Raw genomic sequence first — 13,798 nt, forward strand, 5'->3', positions numbered from 1 at the left:
CCCCCTCGGCCCAATCCCACGTGCGTCTGTGTGCGCGCCCACTTGGCTAATGGCGACGTAATTTTTTCTGAGCTGTTCCTGTGGTAGGTCCCTAAATCCCTGATCACTTTAACACAGTTCCGTGTATCTCGCTGCCTCATAAAAAAAAAAAAAAAAAAAAATTCAAGCGCTCATTCTAAGCCCTTTAGAAAGCAGCGTCATATGATTTGTGAACACAAGCATAGATTTCACATGAGACACCGCAGGAATGCTTATGGCATAAAACCCTTTGATTAGCTAAAACAGCACTTCGGCTTCGGAAACCGATCCTCATGTGACCTTAATGTGATCACTTTTTTTTTTTTTTTTGTCCCATGCCCACCTATGCATACCTGATTAGGAAAAAACTCCAAGAGGAACGGGCCCAGAAGAATGATACCCAAGCCCTCTGGATCCAGTTTGCGCCTGACCAGACGGACACTGTTGGAAGAGAAGAAGGAGCGGGGTCGGGGGTTGGGGGGGGGGTTAGGGGGGTAAGATTGTTACAAGGAAACATCACGTCAGCTTTGAGTGAAGCCATGTTTTTGGTGAGCGCCTGCGTGTTTTCAGAAAGACTGTGGTACAACTAAATATATACCTCTCTCCAGACATTCCTGTGTGTTAGATCAGCATTATTATTACTATTACAGGAAGAAAAAAAACACAGTTTGATTGCCCTTTTAAGGCAGAAAAAGGAAAGGAGACACCATTGACTTGTGTGTGTGTGTATGATGTGCTGTTTAAAAGCAAAATGTATGAGATATTGTACGACACATGCAATTCTCAGCTGATGTTTGTTGCGGAATTTGTCGATTTCTCATTCATAGCTACGTGCTAATCGGCACCGATGCAGACAGAAATGACCAATAAGATTCGGGCCAATAAGATGACTTTGAAACTGCTGCAGACGGCCAAGAGAATGAAAAGGAACATGAAAATTAACCGTCTATGGACTCACAATGCTGATGTTTAATGTTAAATAAAGCACGGCAAACCGTAAAACCGTAAAAAAAACAGACACGGGCATACAAAATAGAGACGAGTTAAAGCATGATTTTTAGTATGCTGTGATAAACAACATAATAAAAATCAGGGCTAAGAGTCATAACTCTGCTCGAACTGCTTTCTGCAAGCCGTATGACACCCGACTTGGAACTTGAACTCGTACCCAATTCACAAATGAATTGCATGAAAGCCAATGGTGATGTAGATTTACCACAGTGGCTTAAATAATTTCTCTCTTTAAAGCTATAAAAAGAAGGTTAACAGTCCATAACCTTAGCTTTAAATTGCGCACCAGTTCACAATACCCCCTTATAAGGCAGCGAACCCCCTTTTGGTAACAAAAGTGATCAAAATGGACCACATGAAAACTTGTAGCTTGTATCGCAGTACAGATATACCGTCAATTCCAGTGTATAAGCAGCTAATTTTATCTTAAATGTTTCAAGTTCTCATAATGTATTGCGTCCGAGCCATTCATTGGGTGTCCCTTTTGAAACTGATATTGGTGCATGTTTGTATATTTCGTGTTAAGTTGCTGCGTGATGAATTTAGTGTTATTTTTTTAAGACGACAACGCGAGTCAGACCGTTATATTGAGTACTGACGTCCCTTTTGAAACTGATATTGGCGCATGTTTGTATATTTCGTGTTAAGTTGCTGCGTGATGAATTTAGTGTTATTTCCAAGACGACAATGCGAGTCAGACTGTTATATTGAGTACTGACCTCCCTTTTGAAACTGATATTGGCGCATGTTTGTATATTTCGTGTTAAGTTGCTGCGTGATGAATTTAGTGTTATTTCTAAGACGACAATGCGAGTCAGACTGTTACATTGAGTACTGACCTCCCTTTTGAAACTGATATTGGTGCATGTTTGTATACTTCGTGTTAAGTTGCTGCGTGATTAATTTAGTGTTATTTTTTTAAGACGACAACGCGAGTCAGACTGTTATATTGAGTACTGACGTCCCTTTTGAAACTGATATTGGTGCATGTTTGTATACTTCGTGTTAAGTTGCTGTGTGATGAATTTAGTGTTATTTCTAAGACGACAACGCGAGTCAGACCGTTATATTGAGTACTGACCTCCCTTTTGAAACTGATATTGGTGCATGTTTGTATATATCATGTTAAGCTGCTGCGTGATGAATTTAGTGTTATTTCTAAGACGACAACGTGAGTTGATTTTCAGTCAATATTAAATATATACTGCCAAAGAAGCTCTACACTGACTACTCTAAAGTATATAAAGTTTCACTGCTGCCTTATTTCTCTTTGAAGATATAATAAAATGGTTGCGGAAATGTGAGGGTTGCACATGCTTTGGAGGCTGAAGATAAGTGATCCACTCGAAAAGCAGCCGTGGCTAAATTGACATGTAGAATTTTGTTATGGCTGAGAATATCGACCATTTGATCACAAGTGGCTAGCAGCTGTCACGCTAAGTACAGGAATACTCCAGCCGTGTTTTTCCAGAACAGCACCACCGAAACTGCGGATTGTTAAACACGGCGGATTTGGGGCCGTTACACGCATGTTGTGTGGCATGGAAATAGCCAGAAGTCCCCCCCTTCTGAAGACCCCCTGTGGTGTGCTCTGTTATGCTGTGATGTGTTGGCCATCTGGGGTTCTGCAGAGCAAATCAGTGGTCCGGTTACTGGGCCAAGCCCGTGGTCCCAGCGCAGAGCTTACTGCTCCTCACTGGAAAACGTGCTTCTGTTTGAAGCAACGCTTTTAAGTGTTTCCTCCCTCTCTCGCTGCATTTCTTCCTGTCGTTAATGTCCCCCCCCTCTGATTCTGACATTTCTGCTTTGTATTCATGCTTTTTCACAATGAGCCGGCTCTCGCTGTAGTTTATAGTAGCCTGCTAGTGAAACATGAGCTGGATGTCCAAACTGGCGTGGCCGTGACTTTGGAGTAGCGGACCTTAGAGGATCCACAGGTGCAAACAAGCAGCAGGAGAAACAAATCTGAAGATATGCAAGTACTTACTATTCAGGCTCCGAGACAAGGCCAAGGGCTTTCATCACTTCCTCCAGCAGCGTGTCTGCGATGAAGCCGTTGTCTGGGTGGGTGACACACAAGGAGAGATGGATGCGCATGACTAAAAAAAAATACTCAAGAGGGAGACCTTCGCCGATCCCGTGTGGGAATTAACACGTGATACAAGTCAAAATAACACACGTACACATGCGTAGTCACCTTTGACCTTTCTTCCTGACCTACATTCCATGAACATGATGATTGCTTTACCTGAGAGGAGACGAGTTAAATGCTAACATGTGCTTTTAAAGGGCGGCACGGCGGTCGAGTGGTTAGCGCGCAGACCTCACAGCTAGGAGACCCGAGTTCAATCCCACCCTCGGCTATCTCTGTGTGGAGTTTGCATGTTTGCCGGTTTCCTCCCACATTCCAAAAACATGCTAGGTTAATTAGCGACTCCAAATTGTCCATAGGTATGAATGTTGAGTGTGAATGGTTGTTTGTCTATATGTGCCCTGTGATTGGCTGGCCACCAGTCCAGGGTGTACCCTGCCTCTTGCCCGAAGACAGCTGGGATAGGCTCCAGCACCCCCTGAGACCCTTGTGAGGATAAGCGGTAGAAAATGAATGAATGAATATTAATTCTGCACGGCGGTTGTGTGGTTAGCGCGCAGACCTCACAGCTAGGAGACCAGGGTTCAATTCCACCCTCAGCCATCTCTGTGTGGAGTTTGCAGGTTCTCCCCGTGCATGCGTGGGTTTTCTCCGGGTACTCCGGTTTCCTCCCACATTCCAAAAACATGCTAGGATAATTAGCGACTCTAAATTGTCCATAGGTATGAATGTGAGTGTGAATGGTTGTTTGTCTATATGTGCCCTGTGATTGGCTGGCCACCAGTCCAGGTTGTACCTTGCCTCTTGCCCAAAGACAGCTGTGATAGGCTCCAGCACCCCCCCACGACTCTAGAAAATGAATGAATGAATGTGCTTTTCGACACACGTGAGCCTGTGTGGGCTCTTGTTTAGATGCATGCCCGGTGTTTTGACTGCCCCCCCGCCCCCCTCCCCACCCAAACAACTAAATCACACTGACAAGTGTAGGCGCACGCAAACAGTCATTTATTATACGTGTGGCGACATCCTCATGTCTTCTAGGAGTTATTGCATAGTGTGTGTGTTTTTTTTTTCCACCCTCTCAACACATGGCGCTATGCCGACGCGGTGTGTGTGTGATGCGGTCAGATTTACGGCACGTTAACGCCGCACTTAAGTGAGCTGAAGCATGGCTAAAGTGTGTGTGTGTGTGTGTGTGTATAGCGAGTAGGCCAAAAGAGAACGTGTGCTTTGTGTACGGTGCAAAATTATGCTAACATCCACATCATTCATTCATTCATTTTCTACCACTTTTCCTCACGAGGGTCGCGGGGGTGCTGGAGCCTATCCCAGCTGTCGTCATGGCGAGAGGCGGGGTACACCCTGGACTGGTGGCCAGCCAATCACAGATTGTCACATATAGACAAACAACCATTCACACTCACTTTCTCACACAAAAAAGTCTCCTCCCATTCCATGTGGAAGTGGTAAATTTTTGCCTTCTTAAGTTTAGGTGAGGCGGCATGGCGGTCTGGTGGCGCGGTTAGCGCGCAGACGTCACAGCTACGAGACCAGGGTTCCATTCCACCCTGGGCCATCTCTGTGTGGAGTTTGCAATCACAGGGCACATATAGACAAACAACCATTCACACTCACATTCATACCTATGGACAATTTGGAGTCGCTAATTAACCTAACATGTTTTTGTAATGTGGGGGAGGAAACCGGAGTACCTGGAAAAAAACCCACGCATGCACGGGGAGAACATGCAAACTCCACACAGAGATGGCCTAGGGTGGAATTGAACCCTGGTCTACTAGCTGTGAGGTCTGCGCACTAACCACTAGACCACCGTGCCGCCTCACCTAAATTTAAGACGGCAAAAATTGACCACTTCCACATGGAATGGGAGGAGACTTTTTATGTGTGAAAGTGAGTGTGAATGGTTGTTTGTCTATATGTGCCCTGTGATTGGATGGCCACCAGTCCATTTGCCCCTTGCCGGAAGACAGCTGGGATAGGCTCCAGCACTCCCTGCGACCCTTGTGAGGATAAGCGGTAGAAAAAGAATGAAAAACTGATTTGAGTGATGGACAGTTTACCTTACTAATGTTATTTGTTGTAAAATGAATAATAATGACAGTTAAATGTGTCGTATTATATATATAGGCATTATATTTGGCATTATACTTAGCATTATACTTAGCATTCACACATATTATGAAATGTTAACAAAAATGTCCATGTATTCAAGCTCCTCGCATATTCCGATTAACCCATTGGAATGATGTGCTACTTTGGTTTGAGGTTTGCGGACAGTCAGAGGAATTGCATCTTTTCCTCCCTCTTCACCGCAGAGGAACTAACTTGAACTGCATCATCATTTACTTTAAACTCATTTTAGACAACGAGTCTCCATTTCTAAAAGGTTGTTTCGTTTCATTATTGCATCACTTTTTCGTTCACTTTCCCCCGGTGACCTGCACGGGACAAGGAGGAAACGACGAAAGGAGCGGTTGATGGTTGACTCAGCTGTAAGACGAGCTGAGCTCACCAAGCTAAACAACAACACTGGAGATGAGATGAGACAGAAAAGTCGTTCTGGTTGCTGGAGAAGAAAATATTGTCGTGAGAGCAGGGAACAAGAGAAGCGGGCGCTTGTTCAAGTATGACTTCCACCGCAGAGGAGAAATGGCTGTGTTGGTTAAATAATGTCCCGGTGACAAATACGAACGGATTACCTTCGGGATCAAATGACTGGAAGACCCTCCTTGCCTGCTCCGCTGGACACTCTTCACCGACCAGGGACATCTCCTGTAGGCAGGAACAACATACTGACAATGGAAACAATGGGAAGACACAATGGTCGACACGAATAATGACCTAAAAAGTGGCTCTGATTTGCAGCTAGAGAAATAGTGGGAAGTAATAAATTGGATGTTGAGTGTCTGGTGATTTAACCAACAACCTGTAGAAACACTGTGTGTGTGTGTGTGTACCATGTGTGGGTGTACGGCTATGCAAGGGGCCAGCATAATCGCTGGAGTGGGCCGAGCTATTAACTGATTTTCTGATAAAGACTGCTGACTTGTTTTTACTGCAAACACACACAATCAGGTAATCAAGCTCGGCACATAAACACGATTCATGAGAAACTCCAAACTGTATTTTTTTTTTGGGTGAATTTCACTGCGATGAGATTAGATTCAAGTAAACACCGGACTCATAATCTTTGGATATTTATTCATGATATTTTCTTTAGGATATCAACAACTAACCGCAACGGAGACCTGTTTTAAGTCAGATTTTGGACTCAAAAGCACCATAAATCCTAAGACGGGAGGGAATGGATAGTTCCAAATAAAGTCGATTTTGGCTCAAAGACCACTGGAGCTAAACAGGAATTCTGCCTGTCAGCATGACAATCACTCCAACAACACATCAATGAAAGTTGGTCAGTCAGACATATGCGCAAAAGTTTAGGATCACTTGCAAATGTCTTTGTTTTCCAAAGAAAAACACATTTTCATGCATTTCACAAACTATTTTTTTTCCATTTCACAAAATTAAATCAGATGATTTTCAAAGAACTATGTACATTTTTGCATAAAGGCCTACTATCAACAAGTGTCAGTCCTCTGCATCAATCTCCTGGTATGGCTGCTAAACCAAATTTATCATTTTATAAGGCTAATTAGAAAATCCAATCCAATCCAATCCACTTTATTTATATAGCACATTTTTGGAAACAAAGTGCTGCATAGACTAGTGAAATAAAAATTAAAAACAAAATACAATAAATAAAAGGTACAAATTGAATTTAATCCGAAACTAAAAAAATAATTTAAGAAATAAAATAGCAATAAAAATATAAAAAATAAAAAAAAAGAACTAAAAGACACAGGACCATACGACTCACTCCGAGTTAAAAGCCAGAGAATAAAAGTGGGTTTTAAGACGAGACTTAAAGCTTTCGATGTTGGGGGCCTTTTTTTACTTGGGAGGGGAGAGAGTTTCATAGTTTGGAACCCATCTAAAAAAAAAATCTCTTACCATGCTGTTAACTACTCCCTTCAGAGAGCAGCACAAACTGGGTCTAACAAGGACAGAAAAACGCTGCACAACTGTGCAAGAAGACACATATCTGAGAGTGTGTATTTTAAGATAAAGACGCCTCACAGGTCGTCCGTCACCTGGCAGCTGCACTAAATAGTAGCCGTGAAGCGGCGACTTCAGGATGCTGGACTTCAGGGCAGGATTGCCAAGAAAAAGCCGCATCTCAGACTGGCCAAACATTTTTTCTAAGTGATCCCAAAATTTTGAGCGGTAGTGTATTTCCTATAGATTACACTCAAAAGACTCAAAGATGTAATTAAAGAAAATGGCTTCTTACATAATCAACATAACCAAAAGACAAAAACAAAACCCTGCTACAGTGTTTTAACAGGAGCGTTCCCAAAACATGCTAGGTTAATTGTCCATAGGTATGAATGTGAGTGTGAATGGTTGTTTGTCTGTCTGTGCCCTGTGATTGGCTAGCCACCACCAGTCCAGGGTGTATCCTGCCTCTCGCCCGAAGACTGCCGGAATAGGCTCCAGCACCCCCGCGACCCTTGTGAGGATAAGCGGTAGAAAATGAATGAAAAACTGATTTGAGTGATGGACAGTTTACCTTACTAATGTTATTTGTTGTACATTGTGTTTTTTTTTTTGTTTTTTTTGAGGCGACTGTACATTTACAGTACATGGTTCCACAGTGAGAAGCGGCCCACCGAGGGCAAGCCGCATCCAGTGGATTTGTCACAACAACACAACACATTTTCACCATATTGTGTGTAGCGGTGTTAGTAAACACAAAGGAATATATGAAAACATTTGAATATTTATCTTCCTATGATTGCACACACTCTAGCAAAGTGTTCCTCCTTATGAGGGAGGAAGTGGTCTGATCAAAGTAGTCGTCTCGTGACAAAAACTGCACTAACACACAATGTTATTACTGCGCAAATGAACATTGCTCATCTCCGCTGTACTTGGCCTTCATTAAAGCAAAACACGATTCGAGCAGGCTCATATAAGGTTTCAGTGTACACTTATTACAACTGCTCATTCGGGAAGGTGGGGGAATGTGGACGGCTGGGAGTGCGATGACTCCCAGCTGCCTTTTGCTTCACATACAAAGAAAACACAGCAGTGGACGCGGTGATCTGTCACACGTACTATTTGCCACGTACTGATTTGTTAACATTACAGGCTCCATAAATCTGCTGTTAGATTTGTCATTACTTAAATGTGCTGTTTCTACACTTGCAAGGGAATATCATCATGAGAAATGTATTTCTAGTTACGGGTCGAACAGGAAAGAATGTTTCTTGTCACACTGATTATCCTGATGCATTCAATGTTGATCCAGTATGTATCTCTGCAAAGGTGATGAGACCCCTAATGGTTTTCATGTGGCCCCAAAAGTCCAATAAACATCGTCAAAGGAAGTTCAGCTGCAGTTTATTGTCTTCTAATAAACAACCGCAACCTGACAAGGCGTCATCAACTGAAATATACCATTACAGACGTTCAATAAGTGCTATTACCGGGTACAAGGGTAATGAACACAATGACTCATAACATGCACATGAGGTTAAATAACAGCAGCCAACATGACGTGACTTTGTGTGTTTGTGATGACAGGTCTGCTTGGACGTCTTTGATGTGTGTTTTATTAGAGGCCCGAGGAAGATGCTGCTGAGTTGGGAGACATGGAGCAAACATACTCCACAGGGAAGATGTGTGTGTGTGTGTGTGTGTGTGTGTGCGTCTACTCTAATGGTGCCATTCCGTTATTGTGAGCGTTTGTGTCTGAGTCATAGTGTAATTATCCAGTCTGTGTCTTACAAACATTTGTTTGCTTGACAAGAGAATCCTCATATTCTAACTCCGGAGCGACTTATGTATGTTTTTCTTCTACCTAATTATGCATTTTTGGCCTTGTGCGACTTATACTTCGGAGCGACTTATGTATGGGGTTTTTTCGACCTATTTATGCATTTTTGGCCTTGTGCGACTTGTACTCCGGAGCGACTTATGTATGGGGTTTTTTCTACCTAATTATGCATTTTTGGCCTTGTGTGACTTATACTCCGGAGTGACTTATGTATGTTTTTTTCTACCTAATTATGCATTTTTGGCCTTGTGCGACTTATACTCCAACTTATGTATGTTTTTTTCTACCTAATGATGCATTTTTGGCCTTGTGCGACTTATACTCTGGAGCCACTTATGTATGTTTTTTTTTCTACCTAATGATGCATTTTTGGCCTTGTGTGACTTATACTCCGTAGCGACTTATGTATGTTTTTTTCTACCCAATTATGCATTTTTAGCCTTGTGCGACTTATACTCCAACTTATGTATGTTTTTTTCTACCTAATGATGCATTTTTGGCCTTGTGCGACTTATACTCCGGAGCGACTTATGTATGTTTTTTTTTCTACCCAATTATGCATTTTTGGCCTTGTGCGACTTATACTCCGGAGCGACTTATGTATGTTTTTTTCTACCTAATTATGCATATTTGGCCTTGTGTGACTTATACTTCGGAGCGACTTATGTATGTTTTTTTTCTACCTAATTATGCAATTTTGGCCTTGTGTGACTTATACTCCGGAGCGACTTATGTATGTTTTTTTCTACCTAATGATGCATCTTTTGCCTTGTGCAACTTATAGTCCAGAAAATACGGTACTCAAATACTATAGAAATGACACTTAACTATACTAGTACAGGTTTCTTATCTACTGTTTATAAGTCAACACACAAGCATTATTGACTAAATAACTGGCACCCACGATGTCTTGCTGACTAGCATGGCCTCGGGCTGCATGAGTGCTGTCAACACTGGAAAGCCACGGTTCATTGAGTGGAAATATTCATTCTAACAAGTACTGCAAAAAAAACAAAAAACACATTCCATATTTAGGATTCTTAAACAAGCAAAGTATTCGGGCAATCCCTGGACTTAAATCCACCAACTTTCCTAATACCAGTTTACCTGCAAGAAAAAAAGGTACTTCAGATTTGGGGAGTACTTCCTACTTTGTTTTTAACGCATCCTCTGTCACCACTGTTCCAGACGTATCTTCGCTACTTCAGGAAGTCCAACTCGGGGTACTCCCCCGCCCCCGGTCCGCCTAAAGAGCTATTGAGTGGCTATGGAGCAAGTCTGAAGGGATCCGTTTCAGGACAACAAAGACGAGGTCTTGTCAACCGCTATGGTCCACACAGGATCACGACAAGACTAAAAGGCTTGTTCTATTGTTCGATTGATGTGTGGGTATTTATGTGGCTTTTGGTGTCGGTGATCTTAACTTGTATCTTATGGTGATTCAGGACACGGTATCTCACTACAGCAGGGAGAACGGAGAATGGTTCTACGCTAACAGAGACCAATACACAGGGGGGGGAAGACTAATAATGCAGCACTCACGCAGCCTTTCAGTCCTCTACAATACCCTTTTGGTCTGACCTGTCACAGATTATTAATGACTGTTCATGTACACCCTGTTGCTACTTTGTGCTTTTACATTGCCTTCACCACTTGGTTCCCTCAAGGCATGAAATTTAGAAGAGACTATTGTTTTCTTCAGCTTCTGATCATTTATGGTAGGCGGTGCTACAGTCGTTTCACTACATTTACTGTACGAGCACACAGCTTGTGTCTGGGCATGCCCATATAAGTTATATTTATATTATTTTTGAGCCCACCTTCGGCCGTCTCTGTGTGGAGTTTGCATGTTCTCCCCATGCATGTGTGGGTTTTCTCCGGGTACTCCGGTTTAATCCCACATTCCAAAAACATGCTAGGTTAATTAGCGACTCCAAATTGTCCATAGGTATGAATGTGAGTGTGAATGGTTGTTTGTCTATATGTGCCCTGTGATTGATTGGCTGGCCACCAGTCCATATGTGTGTATCCCGCCTCTCGCACGAAGACAGCTGGGATAGGCTCCAGCACCCCCGCAACCCTCGTGAGAATAAACGGTAGAAAATGAATGAATTAATGAATTTACGAGCACTTTTTTTCTCTCAAAAGGATGAATCGTGTTTTAAAAAAGAAGGGTCGTCTTATATTCAGATTTGTCTCATATTCAGGATTAATATTTTTATCCTTGTGAGGATAAGCGGTAGAAAATGAATGAATTAATGAATTTACTAATACTTTTTTTCCTCTCAAAAGGATGAATCGTGTTTTAAAAAAGAAGGGTCGTCTTATATTCGGAGTCGTCTCATATTCAGGATTAATATTTTTATCCTTGTGAGAATAAGCGGTAGAAAATGAATGAATGAATAAATGAATTTACTAATACTTTTTTCCTCTCAAAAGGATGAAGAAGGGTCGTCTTATATTCGGAGTCGTCTCATATTCAGGATTAGTATTTTTATCCTGGTGAGAATAAGCGGTAGAAAATTAATGAATTTACTAATATTTTTTCTCTCTCAAAAGGATGAATCGTGTCTTAAAAAAGAAGGGTCGTCTTATATTCAGGATAGTCTCATATTCAGGATTAATATTTTTATCCTTGTGAGAATAAGCGGTAGAAAATGAACGAATTAATGAATTTACTAATATATTTTTTCTCTCAAAAGGATGAATCGTGTTTTAAAAAAGAAGGGTCGTCTTATATTCAGAGTCGTATCATATTCAGGATTAATATTTTTATCCTTGTGAGAATAAGCGGTAGAAAATGAATGAATTTATTAATACTTTTTTCCTCTCAAAAGGATGAATCGTGTTTTAAAAAGGGTTGTCTTATATTCAGAGTCATCTCATATTCAGGATTAATATTTCAGAAGGTAATCAAGCAATGGGAAAAAAAGGCTTCATATTCAGAACAGATATGTCATGCATCATCTTCACCTTCTAAAAACAGATGCAATTACGGAACGTGAGGTATCAAACACTCAGCCCCTTTCTCGCATGCGCACACACATTATTATTATTATAAAAAAAAAATAGTGTTTGTGGATGTAGATTTGATTTTAAAAAACTAATACTATTAAGAAGACGGTCTAAAAAGCCATAGCTGCACACTGGCGACAACTCAAGGGAATACACCCCCGTCCCCAATGGCAGACCGAAGAAGCCACTGACACATCAGAAGCAGGGATCGGATGTTGGGGCTAAAAGCCACATTAAGCCAAGTTAGTGTAGATTTCGTTCCACTAAGCCGTGGGAAATAGTAGCGTACCTCCAGTAACATCTAAAACCAGATTTACCGTCAAGAAAGGCACGTGAAGGGTGGCAGAGCGTAGTGTCAATGCTCTACGTCAGTAAACATGCATGTGCATATATTGCAAGTATTCCAAGAGTACAAACGGATCCAGATGGGAACTCTGGAATCACGTTCCCGCACAGGAAGTCATCCACTTGAAGCGCACGTACACACAAACGCTAATCAGGATTAGGTTCCCTTCCACTGTGGAATGTGTGTAGAATAGTGTGTGACTCTACATTCATGTATGAACATGTCGCTAACCGCTAAAGGGAGCTGAGGCAATCGGTAAATGATCGGCACACGCATGACGACCGTTGGGTCATCAGAGCAAGCAACGCATGTAACGGAGATTTTAATCAATGGCGTATTATGGGATGTGGTGTTGCGATGGAGATGATTGCCAGCCATCTTGACAAAAGCAAGGAGAATTGATTCGGTCCGAGTCTACGGACCAGCTTAAAACACACAAGACACAACAATATATTATGTTACTCGTTCGGGGACCGAGATTGCCGTACACGCGCATCTGAATTAGCACGGGATGAAATCTGATGATTCCGACTTCTGAGCGGCAGTTTCATTGAAGTTGAAACAACAGAGTTGGCCTCAGTGTACGGATGGGGGTAGGGGAGGGGGGGCATTCCACATCCTGTGAAGTAGCACTGTATGTGTTTGCATGTATTTTTTATTGTAAAACAGGGGTCTCAAACACGCGGCCCCCCGCCTTGATATGAAAGTTTAATGTTAATGCGGCCCGCGCAAGTTTGATATGGATGCTGTATGGTATCATGTACCCAGAAAAAATTATTACGTTTGATTAATGTTCACGTTAAAGGTTAAATAACTGTTAATAGTTATCCTCCCTATCCGTGTGGAAGTGGTAAGTTTTTGGCTATTTAAGTTTGAAGGAAACAACTTGAAGGCTACCGTTTAGGTCGCTAGCTCTCTTGTTTGCGAGTTAGCATGTGTCTCAAGACCCTGCAGTTGCGCAATATGTTGTAAATCAGGGGTCTCAAACATGTGGCCCGCAGGACACTAGTTTGAGGCCCCCGCCGTGATATGAAAGTTTAATGTTAGTGCGGCCCGCGCAAGTTTGATATGGATGCTGTATGGTATCATGTACCCAGAAAAAAACATTACGTTTGATTAATGTTCACGTTAAAGGTTAAATAACTGTTAATCGTCATCCTCCCTATCCGTGTGGAAGTGGTAAGTTTTTGGCTATTTAAGTTTAAAGGAAACAACTTGAAAGCTACCGTTTAGGTCGCTAGCTCTCTTGTTTGCGAGTTAGCATGTGTCTCAAGACCCTGCAGTTGCGCAATATGTTGTAAATCAGGGGTCTCAAACACGCGGGCTACGGGCCACACACTAGTTTGAGGCCCCCGCCTTGATATGAAAGTTTAATGTTCGTGCGGCCCGCGCAAGT

At 42.2% G+C, this 13,798-nt stretch overlaps 1 protein-coding gene across 2 annotated transcripts in view; it reads right to left on the reverse strand.

The window, feature by feature from the left end:
• Positions 1-13,798, reverse strand: part of mindy3 (MINDY lysine 48 deubiquitinase 3) — a 30,098-nt gene that overhangs the window by 5,575 nt on the left and 10,725 nt on the right. For both annotated transcript variants that reach the window (XM_058085169.1, XM_058085170.1), the window contains exons 12-14: positions 5,842-5,914; positions 3,017-3,089; positions 372-459 (exon numbers count right to left, since the gene is read on the reverse strand). In XM_058085169.1, coding sequence (XP_057941152.1) covers positions 372-459; positions 3,017-3,089; positions 5,842-5,914 — 234 coding nt within the window. The remainder of the gene's footprint in view (positions 1-371; positions 460-3,016; positions 3,090-5,841; positions 5,915-13,798) is intronic.

This window comes from Doryrhamphus excisus, chromosome 10 (genome assembly GCF_030265055.1).
Source record: "Doryrhamphus excisus isolate RoL2022-K1 chromosome 10, RoL_Dexc_1.0, whole genome shotgun sequence".
Classification (NCBI taxonomy): domain Eukaryota; kingdom Metazoa; phylum Chordata; class Actinopteri; order Syngnathiformes; family Syngnathidae; genus Doryrhamphus; species Doryrhamphus excisus.